This window comes from Procambarus clarkii, chromosome 6, assembly GCF_040958095.1.
Source record: "Procambarus clarkii isolate CNS0578487 chromosome 6, FALCON_Pclarkii_2.0, whole genome shotgun sequence".
Lineage (NCBI taxonomy): Eukaryota > Metazoa > Arthropoda > Malacostraca > Decapoda > Cambaridae > Procambarus > Procambarus clarkii.
In genome coordinates, this window is record NC_091155.1 from 17,764,133 (window position 1) to 17,791,615 (window position 27,483).

At 39.5% G+C, this 27,483-nt stretch overlaps 3 protein-coding genes across 3 annotated transcripts; all 3 read right to left on the bottom strand.

Moving 5' to 3' along the window:
• Window positions 1-7,275: 7,275 nt before the first annotated feature.
• Window positions 7,276-8,094, bottom strand: LOC123754154 (uncharacterized). Its single transcript, XM_069310530.1, has 2 exons — window positions 7,641-8,094; window positions 7,276-7,553 (listed from the first exon to the last, which is right to left on the bottom strand). Exons 1-2 carry the CDS (start codon window positions 8,092-8,094, stop codon window positions 7,276-7,278), a joined length of 732 nt encoding a protein of 243 aa, XP_069166631.1.
• A 3,324-nt stretch (window positions 8,095-11,418) lies between these two features.
• On the bottom strand, window positions 11,419-13,956 carry LOC123754155 (uncharacterized). Its single transcript, XM_069310535.1, has 5 exons — window positions 13,873-13,956; window positions 12,707-13,076; window positions 12,602-12,649; window positions 12,457-12,526; window positions 11,419-11,524 (listed from the first exon to the last, which is right to left on the bottom strand). Exons 1-5 carry the CDS (start codon window positions 13,954-13,956, stop codon window positions 11,419-11,421), a joined length of 678 nt encoding a protein of 225 aa, XP_069166636.1.
• A 3,668-nt stretch (window positions 13,957-17,624) lies between these two features.
• On the bottom strand, window positions 17,625-19,163 carry LOC123754156 (uncharacterized). The gene is made up of 4 exons (XM_045736361.2): window positions 19,080-19,163; window positions 18,092-18,287; window positions 17,804-18,034; window positions 17,625-17,725 (listed from the first exon to the last, which is right to left on the bottom strand). Exons 1-4 carry the CDS (start codon window positions 19,161-19,163, stop codon window positions 17,625-17,627), a joined length of 612 nt encoding a protein of 203 aa, XP_045592317.2.
• Between the last annotated feature and the right edge of the window lie 8,320 nt (window positions 19,164-27,483).

Consider the following 27,483-nt stretch of genomic DNA (forward strand, 5'->3'; position numbering starts at 1 on the left):
GAATTGGGGCACCAAGGCGGAGGGCCACTGCTACACGAAGGGGTTCTGGATCTAAACGCGTGCCCATTGCCGATGTGGGTGCTGACAGGAGGAAGCCTCCCGCATGGGGAGCAAGCACTGTTCTCAGGCGGACTTTCTCCTTGTCTGATGTTGCGGCGCTGAGCATGGCATCAGCTATTTTTTCTACTAGAGGGTGATTCCAGCTTGATAGTTTATGTTTTTTGTTGGCTCTATAATGGGTGCTGGGGCTGCAAGAGCATCCCACTGATTTGAATACTCAGTGAAAGCAGGATCGTGTATTCCTGCTGAATCACTCAGGGGTTCAGGTAGGATATATCTTACGAGGTTGTGCAATGCATAGGAGAAGGAAAGGAAGGCTGGTAGAGCAATCTGGGAGGCTGTGCGGACACCAAGCCCCCGATTCTTACAGGGAGGGTTGCTTGCTCCCACTGAGAGTCGTCCAATGTCAGGTTCTGGACTTTCACCAGCATGGACCTCAGAAGGGTGTCATACACATTTAATTTAGGGCTGTTGAAGGATGGAGAACACCTCAGACAATAAGTCAGCTTAGGGAGAGATAGGCATCTTGTGAGGAGGAAGAGAGCATCATGGGCATCAGTCTTGTCAATCCTGTCCAGCATTCTCCGTAGATCAGTTATTTTTGCATCCAGGACCTCCTCTATTGCTTGCGGGCCAATGGGGGCACTATATACACACATATTTATATATATATATATATATATATATATATATATATATATATATATATATATATATATATATATATATATATATATATATATATATATATATATATAACTGAAAACTACTGAAAATTGTCCTGGGGACCATTCAGGCTTGTTCGCATATATATATATATATATATATATATATATATATATATATATATATATATATATATATATATATATATATATATATATATATATATATATATATATATATATATATATATATATATATATATATATATATATATATATTGGAAGACTAAAGAGAAGAGTAGTTTAATCAATAATTATCTTACCATATTAATGTTGACTGGACCAAGTTTCGTCACGAACTGGATGAAGAGATGTGTTCACGAGGCGTTATATACCAGTACCAGCATCCCGTCGTCAGGGCCTTGAAAACCCAAGCAACTGGAAAACTTCGCGTGTGATATAATTGTTTCGTCATGATTTCGATCAATAAATGTGATAACAATGCGAGATGTTGCGTTTAAAATATTGACGCGAGGTCGTCTGCCATTATTACTGGAAAAAATTGAGAAAAGTAAAGCTTACCTGATGTAACCTAGCGATGTTTTGTAATGCACTATGTTAATTTTCAGGCAACTTGGTCTTGTAAAATTTTCATATTTAAAGAAGTATATACAAAACCCTTGAGCAAACCCATACTGTAACGTTTTCTGTTTTGGGTCCTCTGGTAGGTTAGGATAAGGGCACTTTAGTACGATAGTTTCTTGACGTTGGGAAACCTTAGGACGACGTGCTGCTGTCCTCACGCATCAACCACTCCGAGTTACGTGTACACAGTCCCAGCTTGATTAAGAATCATTGAAATAACTTCACACGCTTCAGTGTGAGATTATACTTTTATACTGAGTATTGGTTATACTGAGGTTGGTTATATATTGATTATACTGAGGCTTTGGCTACATTAGGCTTCACAGTACGTGGGCTGTGTGTTCTGAGTTGTTTTAATCCGGTATAGTCCAGAATCTGTTGAAGCAGAAACCTGAGGGTGTGTAGTTTTCTATAACTTAATGAAACGATTTGTCTATAAGAGTTCCAATTCAAATTGTCTTCTCATCGTCATAATTTTGTGATATAAATTGTGGTAATATCTGTCTTACCGCCAAAAGGGTAAGCCATACTTGTTTTTTTTAATATATATATATATATATATATATATATATATATATATATATATATATATATATATATATATATATATATATATATATTGTGACGATAATCTCCTTCAAGAGAGATTGAGCCTGCTCTTCCCTCCTAAGTTCGTCCCTATACAACTAATAACAACTAATATAGAAGATATATCCAACAAGTACAACACCAAGGTTTGCCAGAGAGCAAACGTATTCAGCACCAGGAACACCTGCTCAACCTCCGCCACTCAAACCAGCGAACTACCTGTCCGTCGCCTGCACGTCGCTGATTGGCTGGTGTACATCGCACCTGCTCCCTCCACCGGCCACACTACCTGATGTCTGAGGCCACCACGACCTACAGCCCTCAGAATATCCTGTGCTTTCCACAAGTTAACACGTCTCATTGGTAGACTAAGCCCTGGCTTACATGTAATAAGAGAGGTGGCAGCTTAAAGCCAATATTCCTGCACTCATATTTCTCCTTGTATATTATTCACTTGTATTAACGTAACTTTTCATTTTGCCAGTGATTATTCTTATTATTTTGTTTGATTGATTTTATGTTACAATTTTATGTCCATTTTATTCATGTTTTGCTTTTCTAACGTAATTAAAATTTCATTGTTAAATTTACTTGTGTTTTGTGTGTCTTCCCATTACCTTACCACAGACGAAAGTTCCATATTTTCTCTTTTTGTTTCTTTATGTGACGAGGCCATACCCCTAGCTTTTGAAACAGCCGAAAACCAACGCGTTACCGTCACAATATATATATATATATATATATATATATATATATATATATATATATATATATATATATATATATATATATATATATATATATATAAATATATAATTTTTTTAAGATGAATAGGAAAACCAGGGATATACTGAACATCTTGTTTCAGATTCTTTACTTTAAAGTGCATAACGTTTCGAATACTTCTCGTATTCATCATCAGATCTAAAAGAAAAAAACAGAAATCATAATCAAATAACTCATACTGAATATGAGTTTGCCTATCAAAGAGAAGAAAAGAAAAAAGATTAAAAAACAAAGCACTTGAGCTTACTTAAAGTGAAAAATACAAATAATACTTATTAACTATCACATAGATAAAAGCTAAATAATAACTTAACAATATTACAACAGGAATTTTATAACTACTAAAACCACCATACTATTAAACTTACGCGAAGTGATCAACTAAAGAGAAGCTTGATAGTAACACATGGATACTAAACGCTATTACAAATATTAGTATAATTACTTCACATCTACAAACAATGTATATAAAATGCAAGCAAAATAAAATGCAACTATAAAGTACTAACCAAAATCTTATAAAAACTAAAATATAAAACGAAACTAAATACCAAAAATGCATTATATATCCTAAATATAAGTATATATATAATGTTCAATGTCAAAACTTGAAGTAAGTAAGAAAGGGCAAAGACATGGTAAACTAAACAAAATTATAATAAAATTAAAATGCCAGTATGACCTATAAATCAAGTTACAGGGCCTTCTGTGCCCAATACTGTGTTCAATTGAACAGCCGAAAGGTTGCTGTTTAACTGAGGCCGCAGCTCCCTTATATATAAGGATTCCATTACTCTCAAATCTGACTGGCGATTCATACAAGTGTCCAGAATTTTAAAATCAGAGTCCAGTAGAGAATGATTTGTAGCCAGAACGCACTTCTCAGCCTACAGTACTATGCAAGTCCCGATTTGCCTAATAGGCCGAGTGATTTTCTTTATTTTGAACAACAAATTTCCAATTGGTTTATTTGAATTATCATTATATTATATTAAGAATATAAATTATTGACATATTTATGCTAGTTTAGGTTAGGATAAGATAGAATGGGTTAGGTTAGGTAGGGGTGGTTAGGTTCGGTCATATATCTACATTAGTTTTAAGTCAAATTAAACAAAAGTAACTCATACATCATGAAATGGATAGCTTTATCATTTGATAAGAAAAATTTAGAAAAATATATTAATTCATGAAAACTTGGCTTATTAGGCAAATCGGGTCTTGCATAGTAGGCCAAGATGTGCATTTTGGCTACTAGGTACAACATATATATACATATATATATATCGTACCTAGTAACCATTGCGTTATTTATTAATCTTCAAAATAAAAAGCATCTAAGAATTAAATTATTCATGAATATGTGTCATTTAATAAGACCGAAATAGATAGCAATAATTTTGGCCCGACCCTTTTGCTTATGTTTCATGAGATGAGGTACCAGGCGGTGCCCGGGTCTACCTCATAAAGGTGCGCCATTTTAGTGTTTAGAACCCAGTTCTCACATCGACTCAGGCAACTGCTTCATTATGTATTACAAGTTATTATGTATTATGTCAGTTTTTATCACCTCAGTACAACATGTCAGTATGTATAATCCCCAGATCATGTGTCACATACTATTATTATTTATTCTGTAAGTATGTATCATGTATCACCTTTCAGTATGTATCATGAGTCAAAATGCATCATCTGTCAATGTGTATGACATGTAAGAATGTATCAGGTCAGTATGTATCACTTGTCAATATCCATCACATGTCAGTGTTCATCATGTATAATCTATGTTACAAGACGTCAAATCTCAGTTAGGTTTTTAAATGGACTTGTAAGACAGTGCGGGTTAGTGAGGGGGGAGGTGAAGGCATCTCTCAGGTGGAGTGGGTTGTGCCGGCAGATAAACAGCAATTCGATGACGTCGTTAAAATATATTTTCCCTGATAAGGCGCTATTATATTGAGTAATTTTTTTCCTGAGATCATGCTTTATGTTTTACACTGTATGATATTCAAGTTGGATAACTCAGTGGTGGAGAGATTAGCTGTGAGCTTGCTCCGTGATGAAAATTTACAACAGAAGTTGGATCTCTCTCTCACCCCCTCACAGCCGAAATAACTCACTATGAATGGACATTGCTTTTACCAGTACCTACGTCTGAAACAGGCACCCATCTAGACCCAGTTGCCTTTTACATTGCAATGATCATCTACTTTCATGACCTTAGTTCACACCAAGTACAAGTGTATTGGCTTTCGCTTTGATGTCCATAGGGAATGGAAAGGATGGGGGAAGTAGAGGGATGGGGAGATGAAATTCAGGAAGAGGATGTATTGGCCATAACTCTATAGGTGGAAGGTGACCAATATGGCTTGCATAGTGTCAAATTTGGAAGCTCCAAGGTTCATATACATGACAAAATGACGTTAGTTGTATCCGTAAGTGATGGAGGTTTTGTCACAGCCCAGTGGGCAGTGTGTAGAGAACTTCAATTTCATCATGCGTAAATTCTTGAAAAGTAATCCTATCTCGCCCAGATAGGATTACATTTTGTCCTAAGAAGAATTGTATGCAACTCGTGTGGGACTTCACATGCATTTCCACCATTTCTGACATTTTTATCTCATATACAATGAAATCGCATGAACGTGATGTATCAGTGATAAAATCAGTAAGAACCACGAAGAGGAATCGTACCTATGATAGGCTTCTCCCAAGGAAACGGCTTAGACTATTACACTACGATATCGTCAAAAGCAATGCAACCTGAGATTCAACTCATTGTTTCCATGCGGCTTTCCTCATCTATAGTGCAGACATCTTTCTCACCCACAGCCCCTATTCCATAATATATTACTGAATGAGGTCGAAAGGGTGAGATCAATGGTTCTAATAACGAATCTTCAATATTTTTCTTACATTTTTTTTCACTTTGGAAGGAAGTTGAAAAAATAACTCTTTAAAGCTCATATTTGAATTTTTTTTGGCCTGACGCTAAGAGATAGATTTGTTAACTTTTGTTAACATTGTCAAATGCAGAATTCGAATGATTACATGGTGATTGATTGATGAAGATTAAACCACCACATGAAGTGGCACAAGCAAGAGTGGTCATATGGGGCAGATATTTGGAGTGAATGTTGAATTTGGTTGAATAATGTCTTTATGTGTCTCTGGGTCTGAATGGATTACATATTGATGAAGATTAAGCCACCCAAGAGGTGGCACGGGCATGAATAGCTCGTAAGATTACATAGTTTCAAGCTGCTTGACATATATATTACATAGTTTCTGCAGCATTATATATGGTGAGCCCGTAGCTTACCTGGCACAGAAGCGGGGCAAGTAGCGCGGGCTATGGTGAGCCCGTAGCGGACTTACCTGGCACAGGAGCGGTGCTCGATGAGAGGAAGGTGTAGCAACTCACTTATATCTCAACTGTATCTTGTCACTCTCCAGTTTACATGATGGTTGGTGCAATATGTTGTGTTTCGTTGTGCTCTGGAAGTTGGCAGTGTAATTTGGTGCTAGTTGGCTATTGATATGTGGCTTGGTTTGCTTGATGGATAATGCCTCGCCGGTGTCCAGTCTTCTGTTATCGCTGTATCTGCCGATTATTTTGGTATTATTTGTGAGTATATCACTGGTGATGGTCTGGTTATGTATAGAGATTATATGTTTTTCTTTTTAAGTAATTGCTGCTTGTGCATTGTTAGACGCCTTGAAAGGGATGTTGTTGTCTTGTCTATATACTGAATTCGTTGGTGCTGATAGTTCCAGAGAGGACAGGTGACGTCATACAGGACATGTGTCTCTTTCAAGGGGTCTTGTTTGGAGTCTGGGGAGTTCTTCATGGTCAAGATGGCAGTTTTCTTGCTACTAAAATATATTATTAGTGCAATCATCTCGTTGGTGCGAGTAGGGGGTCAAATTGGCATTGATATTATTTTAAATGACTCTCTCTCTCTCTCTCTCTCTTCCGTTCTGTGGGTTATGGAGAAGACGTTCATATAGAATATTTTAATAGTCCGGACCAATAATTTACTGTTGTCTGTTATATCTGAAATCGACTGGTGCCTCACATTCCTTAAGATGATTTCCTCGACATATCCATTAGATTATGCATTATTGATCAATACTTGCTTTAATCTACTGAGTTCCTCGTCAACCTACTTCCATCTGGAGCCGCATGTGAGGGAACGGTTCACCTATTCATTTACAACATTCGAGAACTGGGAAAAACATGATGATCCATAACCGTTGCTCAAAGCGTCTACTGCTATTATGTTCAATTGAAACTGTAGATAAACATTTTCTTTGCTGTCGTTATTATTCATAGAATATTACACTTAAATATAAAAAAGAGGGACTTACAAGAGATTGAATTTGTATCTATTTATTTACAATATTCTATAACATGACCCACATGACAAGTAGTTTCTGAACCAGTAACATACAATATACAACAAAAATGTGACCAAATCACACACTATGACATTATTACTTAGCACACTTTAGTTGATTAATATAGCACTTATTTTCCATACCCTCCACCTCCATAGCCGCCACCGCCATCACCTCCATGGCCGCCACCACCTCCGTGGCCGCCACCACTGTCACCTCCTTGGCCTCCTCCACCGCCACCTCCATGGCCTCCTCCACCGCCAGCTCCATGGTCTCCAAGGCTGAAACTACTGGATGATGACCCAGCTCCATAACCTCCGCCAACACCGCCTCCAAAGCTGCCACCGCCACCTCCACCACCACTGGTACCACCTCCACCACCGCCACTACCACCACCACCGCCACCACCTCCATGGCCTCTAAAACTGAAACCGCTGGTTGAAGATCCATCATTATAACCACCTCCACGACCTCCAAAGAAACCATGGCCGCCACCACCAGCACCTCCATAGCTGCCACCTCCACCACCTCTGTGGCCACCGCCACCACCACCTCCATGGCCACCTCCACCTCCTCCTCCATGACCTCCTCCAACGCCTCCGAGGCTAGAACTACTGGATGATGAACCAGTTCCATAACCTCCGCTACCATCGCCTCCATAGCCGCCACCGTCACCTCCACCGCCTCCATGACCTCCAAAACTGAAGCCGCTGGTAGAAGAAGCACCAGAATAACCGCCGCTGCCGCTTCCGCCACCCCCACCAAGGCCGCCACCACCCCCACCAAGGCCGCCACCACCTCCATGGCCACCACCACCTCCATGGCCGCCACCGCTTCCTCCATAGCCGCCACCACCGCCTCCATGTCCACCTGGCTGGGCCAAGCCAGATACGGCCAGCATAGCTAAAGCCAAGGACACTAACACCAACTTCTGAAATTGTATCAACATTCATTAATATTGTGATGTTACTTCAGGAGCAACTGAATATAAAATTGGAAGCGAACATAATATAGTTTTAATTTGTGATAAAATGGATCGCAGAAAATTAATAGTTCATGTTAAGTGAAGTTTTCCAGGATTTTGAATGTAATTAAAGCTTGTTTTATTTGGTTGAGTAATATTGAGGAATAATTGCATATATAGGCAAGGTTTGATTACTATGTAAGCTTCAGATAAAATAAAATGAAAACAAATGTTAAACATATTTATTAATCATCCAAATAAAAAATATCAAAGAATTAAACTTTTCATAAATATGTGTTATTTAATTTGACCGAAATAGATAGCAATGATTCTGGCGCGAATCTTTCCCCTATGTCTTATGAGATGAGGTACCAGGCGGTGCCCGGGTCTACCTCATAAAGTTGTGCAATTTTAGTGCTGGGAACCCAGTACTTACGTCGACTCAAGTAACTGCTTCATTATGAATTTCAAGTTATTATGTATTATGTGTCAATTTTTATCACCTCAGTATGACATGCTAACATGTATAATCCTCCAATCATGTATCACATACTATTTTGTTTAGCCTATAAGTATGAATCATGTATCACCTTCCAGTATGTATCACGTGTCAAAATGAATCATCTGTCAAAGTGTATAACCTGTAATAATATATCAGGTCAGTATGTATCATCTGTCAATAGCCATCACATGTCAGTGTTCATCATGTATAACATATGTGAGAAGACGTCACATCTCTGTACAGTTTTTATCTGGACTTGTAAGACAGTGGGGGTTAGTGCGGGTTTGTTAGGCGGGGGGGGGGAGGCATCTGTTAGGTGGGGTGGGTTGTGCCGACAGGTAAACAGCAATGCGATGACGTCGTTAAAATGTATTTTACCTGACAAAGCGAAATTATAATGAGTAAAATTGTTATTATATTTTTTCGTGAGAAAATTCGGGAAGTTTTATAATGTATAATATTCAGGTTGGATAACTCAGTGGTGGAGAGAATAGCTGAAAGCTTGCTCCGTGCTGAAAAATTACAACAGAAGTTGGATCTGTCTCTCCCCTCACAGCCGAAATAACTAATATGTATGGACATTGCATTTACCAGAACCTACGTCTGCAGCAGATACCCATCTACACCCAGTTGCCTTTCACGTTGCAATGATCATCCACTTTCATAACCTTAGTTCACACCAAGTACATGTGTATTGGCTACAAGTGTATAGGTAGAAGGTGACCAATATGGCTTGAATAGTGTCAAATTTGGAAGCTCCAAGGTTGATATACATGACAAAATGACGATAGTGGTATCGTTAAGAGGTGGAGGGTTTGCCACAGCCCAGTGGCAAGCAGAGAGAGAACCTCGATTTCATCATGCCTAATTTTCTGAAAGGCTTGAACTCGTCCAGATAGGATTACATTTTGTCCTTAGAAGAATTGTACGCAACTCGTGTGGGACTTCACGTGCATTTCCACCTTTTCTGACACTTTTATCTGATACACAATGACATCGCATTAACGTGATGTATCAGTGAGACAATAAGTAAGAGCCACGAAGATGATTAGAACCTATGATTTACCTGTTCCCAAGGAGACGCCTTAGACCATTACACCACGACATATTCAAAAACAATGCAACCGAAGATTCAACTCATTGTTTCCATGCCGCTTTCCTCATTTATAATGCTGACATGCTTTCTCACCTACTGTTCCTATTCTATAATATATTACTGAATGTGATCGAAAGGGTGAGATCAATGATTCTAGTAACGAATCTTCTCAATTTATCTTACATTTGTCTTCATTTGGGAAGGAAATTGAAAAATTATCGTTCCAAAACTCATTTTTGCAGTTTTATTTTGCCTGACGCGAAGAGATGCGTTTCATTGACTTTTGTTAACATTGTTATATGCAGAGTTCAAATGATTACATTGTGATTGATTGATTGATGAAGATTAAACCACCAAAGGAGGTGGCACATGCATGAGTAGCCATAGGGGGCAGATATTTGGAGTGAATGTGGAATTTGGTCTAATAATGTCTTGATATGTCTCTTGGTCTGAATGGATTACATATTGATGAAAATTAAGCCAGCTAAGAGGTGGCATGGGCATGAATAGCCCGTAAGATTACATAGTTTCTTGCTGCTAGACATATATAGTACATAGTTTTTTTGCTGCATTATCTGGAGCATGAATAGTGGGTGCTCAACATTGCAAACAGAATTATATGCCCTGAAGGAGGCAATAAACTATACAATTGAGAATAATTTACATGATGTCATCATTCATACAGACTCTAAATCTTCGCTCCAGGCATTGTTATCCAGTCAGCACAGAGATAATATACAACTCCTCACAGAAATTCAACATATAGGAAAAGATGCCCATAATCGAGGGCTGTCAATCACCCTAAATTGGATACCAAGTCACATTGGCATAAATGGTAATGAAAAGGCAGACTCACTAGCAAAAACTGCCACTGCTCTACCTGTTGTACAGGTTCAAATACCTCCAAGTTTCTCACAGATAAAGGAGCAAATCAAGAAGAAAATATTCTCAACTATCAAAAGTCGCCACAGAGCCAAAGTAGCGGAAGGAAGATCCACTGCGATATGGTACAAACAAGCCACTGGTTACTCCTCTTTCAAGCCTGGCAAAAAGATATCCAGAGACATTGCAGTAGCCATACACAGACTCAGACTTGGTTACAAGTGCTGCTGGGGGGTAATGAACCCAACAGTTAAAGAGTGTCACATCTGTGGAACTGAAGCAGAGGCGCCACTATTGCACTACTTACTGGAATGTGAAGCTACTGAAGCCCTGCGCATTAAACTCAACATTAATCCAACGACAGCAGCTGCATTAGATGCACATTCCACCGCGACTACAATGATTAGAAAAGCTGTTGAGGAATGGGACTCATTAGTGAGCATTCTGCATCTACATCCGCCACCAAGATAATGTTAATAAAACAAGATTAAAACCAGTGCACTAAAACAGAAGCGATAAATAATCAAGGAAAAAGGAGACATCCCCTCCTCCATTTTAAACTTAGACCCAAATATCACAGGAAAAAGGTTATCATGTATAACCAAACTCAATTACGGGCTCACCATAGCCCGTGCTACATGGACACTTCGTCCTGAGTAGCTAAATCTTTAACAACAACAACAACAACATCCTGCATTATATATATATACCAGAGGATGAGGTAAAGGAAAGTACAGGAAGGTGAAGCCACTCACTAATATCTCCACTGTATCATGTCACTCTCCTGTTTACATGATGGTTGGTGCAATATGTTGTGTTTCGTTATGTTCTAGAAGTTGGCAGTGTAATTTGGTGCTAGTTGGCTTTTGACATGTGGCTTGGTTTGCTTAATGGATAATGCCTCGCCGAAGTCCAGTCTTCTGTTGTCGCTGTATCTGCCAATTATTTTGGTATTGTTTGTGCGTATATCTCTGATGATGGTCTGGTTATGTATAGAGATTATATGTTTTTTCTTTTCAAGAAATTGCTGCTTGTGCATTGTTAGACGCCGTGAAAGGGATGTTGTTGTCTTGTCTATATACTGAATTTGTTCGTGCTGATAGTTCCGGAGAGGACAGGTGACGTCTACACGACATGTGTCTCTTTCAAGGGGTCTTGTTTGGAGTCTGGGGAGTTCTTCATGATCAAGATGGCAGTTTTCTTGCTACTAAAATATATTATTAGTGCAATCATCTCGTTGGTGCGAGTAGGGGTCAAATTGGCATTGATATTATTTTACATGACTCTCTCTCTCTCTCTTCCGTTCTGTGGGTTATGGAGAAGACGTTCATATAGAATATTTTAATAGTACGGACCAATAACTTTCTGTTGTCTGTTATATCTGAAGTCGACTGGTGGCTCACATTCCTTAAGATGATTTCCTCGACATATCCATCAGATTATGCATTATTGAACAATACTTGCTTTAATCTACAGAGTTCCTCGTCAACCTACTTCCATCTGGAGCTGCATGTGAGGGAACGGTTCACCTATTCATTTACAACACCCGAGAACTGGGAAAACATTATGATCCATAACCGTTGCTCAAAGCGTCTACTGCTATTATGTTCAATTGAAATTTGAGATAAACATTTTCTTTGCTGTCGTTATTATTCATAGAATATTACACTAAAATATAAAAAAGAGGGATTTACAAGAGATTGAATTTGTATTTATTTATTTACAATATTCTATAACATGACCCACATGACAATTAGTTAATGAACCAGTAACATACAATACACAACAAAAATGTGACCAAGTCACACACTATGACATTATTACTTAGCACACTTTAGTTGATTAATATAGCACTTATTGTCCATACCCTCCACCTCCGTGGCCGCCGCCACCGCCACCACTTCCGTGGCCGCCACCACCGCCAACTCCATGGCCTCCTCCAACACCAACTCCAAGGTCTCCAAGGCTGAAACTACTGGATGATGACCCAGCTCCATAACCTCCGCCAATACCTCCTCCAAAGCTCCCACCGCCACCTCCATTGCCTCCACCACCACCACCTCCACCGCCGCCACCTCCATGGCCTCTAAAACTGAAACCGCTGGTAGAAGATCCACCATTATAACCACCTCCACGACCTCCAAAGAAACCATGGCCACCACCAGCAGCACCTCCATAGTAGCCACCTCCACCACCTCCTTGGCCACCGCCACCACCATGGCCGCCTCCGCCACCACCACCGCCTCCATGACCTCCAAAACTGAAGCCGGTAGAAGAAGCACCAGAATAACCGCCGCTGCCGCTTCCGCCACCCCCACCAAGGCCGCCACCACCCCCACCAAGGCCGCCACCACCTCCATGGCCACCACCACCTCCATGGCCGCCACCGCTTCCTCCATAGCCGCCACCACCGCCTCCATGTCCACCTGGCTGGGCCAAGCCAGATACGGCCAGCATAGCTAAAGCCAAGGACACTAACACCAACTTCTGAAATTTAATCAACATTCATTAATATTGTGATGTTACTTCAGGAGCAACTGAATATAAAATTGGAAACGAACATAATATAGTTTTAATTTGTGATAAAATGGATCGCAGAAAATTAATAGTTCATGTTTAAGTAAAGTTTTCTAGGATTTTGAAAGTAATTAAGTCAATGTGACGAGATTATTATACTACATATTCTTTATGTCAACTGTGTGAGCAATGCAAATATATGGGATATATTTACAATACAATTTACAAATAAATTTTCAAATAATGTGCACCTTAGCTGGTTAAAATGGTTCTTCAAACACTCAGTACTTAAATTATTACTCTCCTTATAAATATATAACTCTCCAGATATATGTTGAGCCTCAGATCACAGGGGATTTCTTTTGTGTTACATCATATTAATTATATTATATAATGAATACTCTGAGGCTGCTTTTGAACAGTGAACATGTTGTTGTATTTCGAAGATGTAGAAGGTCGTTACATGTAAGACTCATCTTGACATGAACAAACAACTTAAAGATTGTTAAAATTACTGGAACAATGTAGTTTACTCTGATATGCTTTTATCCGCGCTGAGAATTCGCTGAAGATGTAAGAGCCCATCAGCGAATGTAAGGAAGTCCTGCAGTGATTAACCTCGACACACAACATTGTAAACACATGCACCAGACACAAGCGCACTGCTCAGGAGACGTAGAGCAGCACTCTAGGTAGTTGTTATTTACGGGGTCGAAAATTTATGGAAGACTCAAGAGAAGAGTAGTTTAATCTTTTATGATCTTACCATATTGGTGTTGACTGGACCAAGTTCCGTCACGAACTGGATGATGAGATATGTTCCCGAGACGTTATATACTAGCACCAGCATCCCGTCGCCAGGGCCTTGACAACCCAAGCAACTGATTTCAATGTTATATTATCATTCTTGTTTCGTCATTTATTCGCTCAATAAAATATTTAATAGCAATGAGAGATGGCACGCTACAAACGTTGCGCGAAAGGTCTTCTGCTATAATTGTCTTGAAAAAATGTATATATAGTATTCCCGCCTGCTGCAATAGATGTTTAGTTATAAAATGAATTATGTTAATTTTTCAAGTATTCCTGACATTATGAAAAGTTTACTTAAAGCTTGTTTTATTTGGTTAAGTAATATTGAGGAATAATTGCATATATAGGCAAGTTCTGAATACTATATAAGCTTCAGTTAAAATTAAAAAAATGAATATATTAAACATATTTATTAATCTTCAAAACATAAAGCATCAATGAATTAAACTTTTCATGAATATGTGTTATTTAATATGACCGAAATAGATAGCAATGATTCTGGCTCGAATCTTTTGACTATGTCTTATGAGATGAGGTACCAGGTGGTGCCCGGGTCTACCTCATAAAGTTGCGCAATTTTAGTGCTGGGAACCCAGTTTTTACGTCGACTCAAGCAACTGCTTCATTATGTATTTCAAGTTATTATGTATTATTTGTCAATTTTTATCACCTCAGTATGACATGCTAACATGTATAATCCTCCAATCATGTATCACATACAATTTTGTTTAACCTGAATGTATGAATCATGTATCACCTTCCAGTATGTATCACGTGTCAAAATGAATCATCTGTCAAAGTGTATAACCTGTAATAATATATCAGGTCAGTAAGTATCATCTGTCAATAGCCATCACATGTCAGTGTTCATCATGTATAACATATGTGAGAAGACGTCACATCTCTGTACAGTTTTTATCTGGACTTCTAAGACAGTGGGGGTTAGTGCGGGTTTGTGAAGAGGGGGGGAGGCATCTGTTAGGTGGGGTGGATTCTGCCCGCAGGTAAACAGCAATGCGATGACGTCGTTAAAATGTATGTTCCCTGACAAAGCGAAATTATAATGAGTAAAATTTTATTTTATTTTTTCCTGAGAAAATGTGTGAAGTTTTATAATGTATAATAATCAGGTTGGAAAACTCAGTGGTGGAGAGAATAGCTGAAAGGTTGCTCCGTGCTGAAAAATTACAACAGAAGTTGGATCTCTCTCTCCCTTCACAGCTGAAATAACTACTATGTATGGACATTGCATTTACCAGAACCTACGTCTGCAGCAGATACCCATCTACACCCAGTTGCCTTTCACGTTGCAATGATCATCCACTTTCATAACCTTAGTTCACACCAAGTACAAGTGTATTGGTCACAAGTGTATAGGTGGAAGGTGAACAGTATGGCTTGCATAGTGTCAAATTTGGAAGCTGAGGTTGATATGCATGACAAAATGACGTTAGTGGTATCGTTAAGGGGCCTCGTAGCCTGGTGGATAGCGCGCAGGACTCGTAATTCTGTGGCGCGGGTTCGATTCCCGCACGAGGCAGAAACAAATGGGCAAAGTTTCTTTCACCCTGAATGCCCCTGTTACCTAGCAGTAAATAGGTACCTGGGAGTTAGTCAGCTGTCACGGGCTGCTTCCTGGGGGTGGAGGCCTGGTCGAGGACCGGGCCGCGGGGACACTAAAAAGCCCCGAAATCATCTCAAGATAACCTCAAGATAAGAGGTGGAGCTTTTGCCACAGCCCAGTGGCCAGCAGAGAGAGAACCTCGATTTCATCATGCCTAAATTCCTGAAAGGTCTGAAGTCGCCCATATAGGATTACATTTTGTCCTTAGAAGAATGGATGCAACTCGTGTGGGACTTCACATGCATTTCCACGTTTTCTGATACTTTTATCTGATACTCAATGACATCGCATTAACGTGATGTATCAGTGAGACAATAAGTAAGAGCCACGAAGAGGATTAGAACCTATGATCTGGCTGCTCCCAAGGAGACGCCTTAGACCATTACACCACGAAATATTCAAAAACAATGCAACCGAAGATTCAACTCATTGTTTCCAATCCGCTTTCCACATTTATAGTGCCGACATGCTTTCTCACCCACTGATCCGATTCAATAATATATTACTGAATGTGATCGAAAGGGTGAGATCAATGATTCTAGTAACGAATCTTCACAATTTATCTTATATTTGTCTTCACTTGGGAAGGAAATTGAAAAATTAACGTTCCAAAGCTCATTATTGCAGTTTTATTTAGCCTGACGCTAAGAGATGCGTTTCGTTAACTTTTGTTAACATTGTCAAAAGCAGAGTTCAAATGATTACATCGTGATTAATTGATTGATGAAGATTAAACCATCACATGAGGTGGCACAGGCAAGAGTAGCCATAGGGGGCAGATATCTGGAATGAATGTGGAATTCGGTCGAATAATGTCATGATATAACTCTTCGTCTGAATAGATTACATATTGATGAAGATTAAGCCACCCAAGAGGTTGCATGGGCATGAATAGCCCGTAAGATTACATAGTTTTTTGCTGCTAGATATATAATACATAGTTTTTTGTTGCATTATATATTTCCCGAGGATGAGGGGAAGGTGAAGCATCTCACTTATAACTCCACTGTATCTTGTCACTCTCCTGTTTACATGATGGTTGGTGCAATATGTTGTGTTTCGTTGTGCTCTGGAAGTTGGCAGTGTAATTTGGTGCTAGTTGGCTATTGACATGTGGCTTGGTTTGCTTGATGGATAATGCCTCGCCGATGTCCAGTCTTCTGTTATCGCTGTATCTGCCGATAATTTTGGTATTGTTTGTGAGTATATCTCTGGTGATGGTCTGGTTATGTATGGAGATTATATGTTTTTTTATAAGTAATTGCTGCTTGTGCATTGTTAGACGCCTTGAATGGGATGTTGTTGTCTTGTCTATGTATTGAATTCTTTGGTGCTGATAGTCTCAGAGAGGACAGGTGACGTCATTCACGATATTTGTCTATTTCATGGGGTTTTGTTTGGAGTCTGGGGAGTTCTTCATGATCAAGATGGCAGTTTTCTTCCTTCCAAAGTATATTATTAGTGCAATCATCTTGTTGGTTAAAGTAAGGGTAACTTTGGTATTATTAATATTTTGTATATCTCTGACTCTTCCGTTCTGTGGGTCATGGAGAAAACGTTCATATAGAATATTTTGATAGTATGGACCAATAATTTTCTGTTGTCTGTTATATCAGAAGTCGCCTGGTGGCTCACCTTCCTTTAGAGGATTTCCTCGACATATCCATCAGATTATGTATTATTGATCAATACCTGCTTTAATCTACAGAGTTCCTCGACAACCTACTTCCATCTGGAGCTGCATGTAAGATTCACCTATTCATTGACAACGCGCGAGAACTAGGAAAAACATTATGATCCATAACCGATGCTCAAAGCGTCTACTGCTATTATGTTCAATTGAAATTGGAGATAAAAAATTTCTTTGCTACCATTATTATTCATAGAATATTACCATAAAATATATAAAGGAGAGATTTACAAGAGATTAATTTTTTATTTATTTATTTACCTTATTCTATAACATGACCCACATGATAACTAGTTACTGGATTAGCAACATAAAATACACAACAAAAAAGAGACCAAATCACACATTATGACATTATTACTTAGCACACTTTAGTTGATCAATATAGCACTTATTTTCCATATCCTCCACCTCCATAGCCGCCACCGCCACCACCTCCGTGGCCACCACCACCGCCACCGCTACCTCCATGGCCTCCTCCACCGCCAGCTCCTTGGTCTCCAAGGCTGAAACTACTGGATGATGACCCAGCTCCATAACCTCCGCCAACACCACCTCCAAAGCTGCCACCGCCACCTCCATGACCTCCACCACCACCGCCACCACCACCAATGCCGCCACCTCCATGACCTCTAAAACTGAAACCGCTGGTTGAAGATCCACCATTATAACCACCTCCACGACCTCCAAAGAAACCATGGCCGCCACCACCAGCACCTCCATAGCTGCCACCTCCACCACCTCCGTGGCCACCGCCAACACCACCTCCATGGCCGCCACCTCCACCACCACCATGACCGCCTCCGCCACCACCACCGCCTCCATGACCTCCAAAACTGAAACCGCTGGTAGAAGAACCACCAGAATAACCGCCGCCGCCGCCACCACCACCCATACCGCCGCCGCCACCACCCCCATCTCCTCCATGGCCGCCACCACCTCCATGGCCGCCACCGCTTCCTCCATAGCCGCCACCACCGCCTCCATGTCCACCTGGCCGGGCCAAGCCAGATACGGCCAGCATAGCTAAGGCCAAGGACACTAACACCAATTTCTGTAATTGTATCAACATTCATTAATATTGTGATGTTACTTCAGGAGCAACTGAATATAAAATTGGAAGCAAACATAATGTAGTTTTTAATTTGTGATAAAATGGATCGCAGAAAATTAATTGTTCATGTTTAAGGGAAGTTTTCCAGGATTTTGAATGTAATTAAGTCAATGTGACGAGATTATTATACTACATATTCTGTATGTCATCTTTGTGAGCAATGTAAATATATGGGATATATTTACAATTCAATTTACAAATAAATTTTCAAATAATGTTCACCTTAGCTGGTAAAAATTGTTCTTCAAACACTTAGTACTTAAATTATTACTCTCCTTATAAATATATAACTCTCCAGATATATGTTGAGCCTCAGATCACAGGGGATTTCTATTGTGTTACATCATATCAATTATATTATATAATGAATACTCTGAGGCTGCTTTTGAACAGTGAACATATTGTTGTATTTCGAAGATGTAGAAGGTCGTTACATGTAAGACTCATCTTGACATGAACAAACAACTAAGATTGTTAAAATTACTGGAACAATGTAGTTTACTCTGATATGCTTTTATTCGCGCTGAGAATTCGCTGAAGATGTAAGAGCCCATCAGCGAATGTAAGGAACTCCAGCAATGATTAACCTCGACACACAACATTGTAAACACATGAACCAGACACAGGAGCGCTCCTCAGGAGACGTAGAGCGCTCTAGGTAGTTGTTATTTACGGGGTCGAGAATTTATGGAAGACTCAAGAGAAGAGTAGTTTAATCTTTTATGATCTTACCATATTGGTGTTGACTGGACCAAGTTCCGTCACGAACTGGATGATGAGATATGTTCCCGAGGTGTTATATACCAGCGCCAGCATCCCGTCGCCAGGGCCTTTACCACTCAAGCAACTGAGTTCACTGTTATATTATCGTTCCTGTTTCGTCATTATTCGCTCAATAAAATATTTAATAGCAATGCGAGATGGTACGCTACAAACGTTGCGCGAAAGGTCTTCTGCTATAATTGTCTTGAAAAAATGTATATATAATATTCCCGGCTGCTGCAATAGATGTTTAGTTTTACATTGTTAATTTTTCACGTATTCTTGATATTATGAAAAGTTTACTTAAAGCTTGTTTTATTTGGTTAAGTAATATTGAGGAATAATTGCATATATAGGCAAGTTCTGAATACTATATAAGCTTCAGTTAAAATTAAAAAAATGAATATATTAAACATATTTATTAATCTTCAAAACATAAAGCATCAATGAATTAAACTTTTCATGAATATGTGTTATTTAATATGACCGAAATAGATAGCAATGATTCTGGCTCGAATCTTTTGACTATGTCTTATGAGATAAGGTACCAGGTGGTGCCCGGGTCTACCTCATAATGTTGCGCAATTTTAGTGCTGGGAACCCAGTTTTTACGTCGACTCAAGCAACTGCTTTATTATGTATTTCAAGTTATTATGTATTATTTGTCAATTTTTATCACCTCAGTATGACATGCTAACATGTATAATCCTCCAATCATGTATCACATTCAATTTTGTTTAACCTGAATGTATGAATCATGTATCACCTTCCAGTATGTATCACGTGTCAAAATGAATCATCTGTCAAAGTGTATAACCTGTAATAATATATCAGGTCAGTATGTATCATCTGTCAATATCCATCACATGTAGTGTTCATCATGTATAACATATGTGAGAAGACGTCACATCTTTGTACAGTTTTTATCTGGACTTCTAAGACAGTGGGGGTTAGTGCGGGTTTGTGAGGAGGGGGGGGAGGCATCTGTTAGGTGGGGTGGGTTGTGCCGACAGGTAAACAGCAATGCGATGACGTCGTTAAAATGTATGTTCCCTGACAAAGCGAAATTATAATGAGTAAAATTTTTATTTTATTTTTTCCTGAGAAAATGCGTGAAGTTTTATAATGTATAATATTCAGGTTGGAAAACTCAGTGGTGGAGAGAATAGGTGAAAGGTTGCTCCGTGCTGAAAAATTACAACAGAAGTTGGATCTCTCTCTCCCCTCACAGCTGAAATAACTAATATGTATGGACATTGCATTTACCAGAACCTACGTCTGCAGCAGATACCCATCTACACCCAGTTGCCTTTCACGTTGCAATGATCATCCACTTTCATAACCTTAGTTCACACCAAGTGCAAGTGTATTGGTCACAAGTGTATAGGTTGAAGGTGAACAATATGGCTTGCTTAGTGTCAAATTTGGAAGCTCAGAGGTTGATATACATGACAAAATAACGTTAGTGGTATCGTTAAGAGGTTGAGCTTTTGCCACAGCCTAGTGGCCAGCAGAGAGAGAACCTCGATTTCATCATGCCTAAATTCTTGAAAGGCTTGAACTTGCCCAGATAGGATCACATTTTGTAATTAGGAAAATTGTACGCAACTCGTGTGGGATTTCACATGCATTTCCATCTTTTCTGACACTTTTATCTCATATACAATGACAACGCATTAACGTGATATATCAGTGAGACAATAAGTAAGAGCCACGTAGATTATTAGAACCTATGATCTAGCTGCTCTCAAGGAGACGACTTAGACCATTTCACCACGACATATTCAAAAGCAATGCAACCGAAGATTCAACTCGTTGTTTCCATGCCGCTTTCCACATTTATAATGCCAACATTTTTTCTCACCCACTGCCCCTATTCCATAATATATAACTGAATGTGATCGAAAGGGTGATAACAAAGATTCTAGTAACGAATCTTAACTATTTCCCTCACTTACCTCACCTTACATGTAGAATCTTCACTTGGGAAGGAAAATAAAAAAATTAAGCAGGTTCGAATCCTCGTCACGGCCCTTGTTGAGTTGTTCAATTGAAAAATTAACTTTCCAAAGCCCATTTTTGCAATTTTATTTGACCTGACGCTAAGAGATGCGTTTCGTTAACTCTTGTGAACACTGTCAAATGCAGAGTTCGAATTATTACATAGTGATTGATTGATTGATGAAGATTAAACCACCACATGAAGTGGCACAGGCAAGAGTGGTCATATGGGGCAGATATTTAGAGTGAATTTGGAATTTGGTCGAATAATGTCTTGATGTGTCTTTGGGTCTCAACGGATTACATATTGATGAAGATTAAGCCACCCAAGAGACTGCACGGGCATGAATAGCCCGTAAGATTACATAGTTTTTTGCTGCTAGATATATAATACATAGTTTTTTGTTGCATTATATATTCCCCGAGGATGAGGGGAAGGTGAAGCAACTCACTTATAACTCCACTGTATCTTGTCACTCTCCTGTTTACATGATGGTTGGTGCAATATGTTGTGTTTCGTTGTGCTCTGGAAGTTGGCAGTGTAATTTGGTGCTAGTTGGCTATTGACATGTGGCTTGGTTTGCTTGATGGATAATGCCTCGCTGATGTCCAGTCTTCTGTTATCGCTGTATCTGCCGATAATTTTGGTATTGTTTGTGAGTATATCTCTGGTGATGGTCTGGTTAAGTATAGAGATTATATGTTTTTCTTTTTAAATTATTGCTGCTTGTGCATTGTTAGACGCCTTGAAAGGGATGTTGTTGTCTTGTCTATATATTGAATTCGTTGGTGCTGATAGTTCCGGAGAGGACAGGAGACGTCATACACGATATTTGTCTATTTCATGGGGTTTTGTTTGGAGTCTGGGGAGTTCTTCGTGATCAAGAAGACAGTTTTCTTGCTACCAAAGTATATTATTAGTGCAATCATGTCGTTGGTGCGAATAGGGGGTCACATTGGTATTAATGATATTTTACATGACTCTCTCTGTCTCTCTCTTTCGTTCTGTGGGTCATGGAGAAGACGTTTAAATAGAGTATTTTAATAGTATGGACCAATAATTTACTGTTGTCTGTTATATCGCAAGTCGCCTGGTGGCTTAAGATGATTTCCTCGACATATCCATAAGATTATGCATTATTGATCAATACTTGCTTTAATCTACTGAGTTCCTCGTCAACCTACTTCCATCTGGAGCTGCATGTGAGGGAACGGTTCACCTATTCATTTACAACACGCGAGAACTTGGAAAAACATTATGATCCATAACCGTTGCTCAAAGCGTCTACTGCTATTATGTTCAATTGAAACTGTAAATAAACATTTTCTTTGCTGTCGTTATTATTCATAGAATATTACACTAAAATATATAAAAGAGGGATTTACAAGAGATTGAATTTGTATTTATTTATTTACAATATTCTATAACATGACCCACATGATAAGTAGTTACTAAACCAGTAACATACAATATACAACAAAAATGTGACCAAATCAAACATTATGACATTATTACTTAGCACACTTTAGTTGATTAATATAGCACCTATTGTCCATACCCTCCACCTCCATAGCCGCCACCGACACCACCTCCATGGCCGCCTCCACCGCCGCCACCGCCACCACCTCCGTGGCCGCCACCACCGCCACCTCCATGGCCTCCTCCAACGCCAACTCCATGGTCTCCAAGGCTGAAACTACTGGATGATGACCCAGCTCCATAACCTCCGCCAACACCACCTCCAAAGCTGCCACCGCCACCTCCATGGCCTCCACCACCACCGGTACCACCATCACCACCGCCGTCACCTCTATGGCCTCCACCACCACCGGTACCACCACCACCACCGCCGCCACCTCCATGGCTTCTAAAACTGAAACCGCTGGTAGAAGATCCACCATTATAACCACCTCCACGACCTCCAAAGAAACCATGGCCGCCACCACCAGCACCTCCATAGCCGCCGCCTCCAACACCTCCGTGGCCACCGCCACCACCACCTCCACCTAAATGGCCTCCTCCACCGCCTCCTCCATGGCCTTCGAGGTTCAAACTACTGGATGATGAACCAGCTCTATAACCTCCGCTGCCACCGCCTCCATACCCGCCTTCACCACCTCCATGGCCGCCACCTCCACCACCACTATTGCCGCCTCCGCCACCACCACCACCACCGTCTCCATGACCTCCAAAACTGAAACCGCTGGTAGAAGAACCACCAGAATAACCGCCGCCACCCTCACCCCCACCAAGGCCGCCATCACCTCCGTGGCCACCACCGCCTCCTCCATAGTCGCCACCACCTCCTCCATGTCCACCTGGCCGGGCCAAGCCAGATACGGCCAGCATAGCTAAGGCCAAGGACACTAACACCAACTTCTGAAATTGTATCAACATTCATTAATATTGTAATGTTACTTCAGGAGCAACTGAATATAAAATTGGAAGCGAACATAGTGTAGTTTTTAATTTGTGATAAAATGTATTGCAGAAAATTAATTGTTCATGTTTAAGGGAAGTTTTCCAGGATTTTGAATGTAATTAAGTCAATGTGACGAGATTATTATACTACATATTCTTTATGTCAACTGTGTGAGCAATGCAATTATATGGGATATATTTACAACACAATTTACAAATAAATTTTCAAATAATGTGCACCTTAACTGGTTAAAATTGTTCTTCAAACACTTAGTAATTAAATTATTACTCTTTTTATAAATATATAACTCTCCAGATGTATGTTGAGCCTCAGATCACAGGGGATTTCTTTTGTGTTACATCATAATAATTATATTATATAATGAATACTCTGAGGCTGCTTTTGTACAGTGAACATGTTATTGTATTTCGAAGATGTAAAAGGTCGTTACATGTAAGACTCATCTTGACATGAACAAACAACTTAAAGATTGTTAAAATGACTGGAACAATATAGTTTACTCTGATATGCTTTTATTCGCGCTGAGAATTCGCTGAAGATGTAAGAGACCATCAGCGAATGTAAGGAATTCCAGCAATGATTAACCTCGACACACAACATTGTAAACACATGAACCAGACACAGGAGCGCTCCTCAGGAGACGTAGAGCAGCACTCTAGGTAGTTGTTATTTACGGGGTCGAGAATTTATGGAAGACTCAAGAGAAGAGTAGTTTAATCTTTTATGATCTTACCATATTGGTGTTGACTGGACCAAGTTCCGTCACGAACTGGATGATGAGATATGTTCCCGAGGCGTTATATACCAGCACCAGCATCCCGTCGCCAGGGCCTTGACAACCCAAGCAACTGATTTCAATGTTATATTATCATTCTTGATTCGTCATTTATTCCCTCAATAAAATATCTAATAGCAATGTAGATAGTACGGTACAAAGTTTGCGCGAAAGGTCTTATGCAATAATTGTCTTGAAAAAATGTATATATAGTATTCCCTCCAGCTGCAATAGATGTTAATTTTATAATGTTAATTTTTCAAGTATTCTTGATATTATGAAAAGTTTACTTAAAGCTTGTTTTATTTGGTTGAGTAATATTGAGGAATAATTGCATATATAGGCAAGGTTTGATTACTATGTAAGCTTCAGATAAAATAAAATGAAAAAAAATATTAAACATATTTATTAATCATCCAAATAAAAAATATCAAAGAATTAAACTTTTCATAAATATGTGTTATTTAATTTGACCGAAATAGATAGCAATGATTCTGGCGCGAATCTTTCCCCTATGTCTTATGAGATGAGGTACCAGGTGGTGCCCGGGTCTACCTCATAAAGTTGTGCAATTTTAGTGCTGGGAACCCAGTACTTACGTCGACTCAAGTAACTGCTTCATTATGAATTTCAAGTTATTATGTATTATGTGTCAATTTTTATCACCTCAGTATGACATGCTAACATGTATAATCCTCCAATCATGTATCACATACTATTTTGTTTAGCCTATAAGTATGAATCATGTATCACCTTCCAGTATGTATCACGTGTCAAAATGAATCATCTGTCAAAGTGTATAACCTGTAATAATATATCAGGTCAGTATGTATCATCTGTCAATAGCCATCACATGTCAGTGTTCATCATGTATAACATATGTGAGAAGACGTCACATCTCTGTACAGTTTTTATCTGGACTTGTAAGACAGTGGGGGTTAGTGCGGGTTTGTTAGGCGGGGGGGGGGGGAGGCATCTGTTAGGTGGGGTGGGTTGTGCCGACAGGTAAACAGCAATGCGATGACGTCGTTAAAATGTATTTTACCTGACAAAGCGAAATTATAATGAGTAAAATTGTTATTATATTTTTTCCTGAGAAAATGCGGGAAGTTTTATAATGTATAATATTCAGGTTGGATAACTCAGTGGTGGAGAGAATAGCTGAAAGCTTGCTCCGTGCTGAAAAATTACAACAGAAGTTGGATCTGTCTCTCCCCTCACAGCCGAAATAACTAATATGTATGGACATTGCATTTACCAGAACCTACGTCTGCAGCAGATACCCATCTACACCCAGTTGCCTTTCACGTTGCAATGATCATCCACTTTCATAACCTTAGTTCACACCAAGTACATGTGTATTGGCTACAAGTGTATAGGGAGAAGGTGACCAATATGGCTTGAATAGTGTCAAATTTGGAAGCTCCAAGGTTGATATACATGACAAAATGACGATAGTGGTATCGTTAAGAGGTGGAGGGTTTGCCACAGCCCAGTGGCAAGCAGAGAGAGAACCTCGATTTCATCATGCCTAATTTTCTGAAAGGCTTGAACTCGTCCACATAGGATTACATTTTGTCCTTAGAAGAATTGTATACACCTCGTGTGGGACTTCACATGCATTTCCACATTTTCTGACACTTTTGTCTCATACACAATGAAATTACATTAACGTGATGTATCATTGAGAAAGTCAGTAAGATCCATGAAGAGGATTCGAACCTATGATCTGGCTGCTCCCAAGGAGACGCCTTAGACCATTACACCACGACATATTCAAAAGCAATACAACCTGAGATTCAATTCATTGTTTCCATGCCGCTTTCCTCATTTATAGTGCCGACATCTTTTCTCACCCAGTGCCCCTATTCCATAATATATTACTGAATGTGATGGAAAGGGTGAGTGAGATCACTGAATCTAGTAACGACTCTTCATTATTTACTTCACATTTTTTCTTCACTTTGGAAGGAAGTTGAAAAATTAAACTTTCCAAAGCTCATTTTTGCTGTTTTGTTTAGCTTGACGATAACAGATGCGTTTCGTTAACTCTTGTTAACACTGTCAAATGCAGAGTTCGAATTATTACATAGTGATTGATTGATTGATGAAGATCAAACCACTACAAGAGGTGGCACAGGCATGAGTAGCCCATAGGGTGGAAGATACTTGGGGTGAATGTGGAGTTTGGTCGAATAAGAACATAAGAACAAAGGTAACTGCAGAAGGCCTATTTGCCCATACGAGGCGGTTCCTATTTATAACCACCCAATCAAACTCATATACATGTCCAACCCATGCTTGAAGCGATCGAGGGACTCCACCTCCACCACGTTATGCGGTAATTGGTTCCATAAATCAACAAACCTGTTACCGAACCAGTATTTACCAAATTTTGTCCTAAATCTAAACTTATCCAATTTATACCCATTGTTTCGTGTTCTGCCTTGTGTTGATACTTTTAATACCCTATTAATATTCTCTTTGTTATGCCCATTCATCCACTTGAAAACCTCTATCATGTCACCCCTAACTCTTCACCTTTCCAGTGAATGCAGTTTAGGCTTTGTTAATCTCTCTCTTCATATCAGAGCAGGGCACCGCTCCAGTGCCAGGTAAGTCTGCTACGGGCTCACCATAGCCCGTGTTACTTGCCCTGCTCCTGTGCCAGGTAAGTTACGGGCTCACCATAGCCCGTGCTACTTGGAACTTGTTCCGAGTAGCTGAATCTATAACAACAACATCTCTCTTCATGTGAGTCCTATGCTGGACACGTTCAAGTGAATTTATATCCATTCTACAGTACGGCGACCAAAACTGAACTGCATAATCTAAATGGGGCCTAACCAGAGCAAGATATAACTGAAGAATAACACCAGGTGTCTTGTTACTAACGCTTCAATTAATAAATCCCAGTGTCCTATTTGCCTTATTACGAACATTCATTCATTGATCTTTTGGTTTAAAATTCTTACTAATCATAACTCCCAGATCCATTTCGCAATCCGACTTCGCAAACTCAACACCATCTAGCTCGTATATTGTAACTCTATTATCATTATCTAGCCTCAAAACTTTACATTTATCAGCATTAAACTGCATCTGCCAATCTTTTGACCATTTCAAAACCCTATTTAGATCGACTTGAAATGAT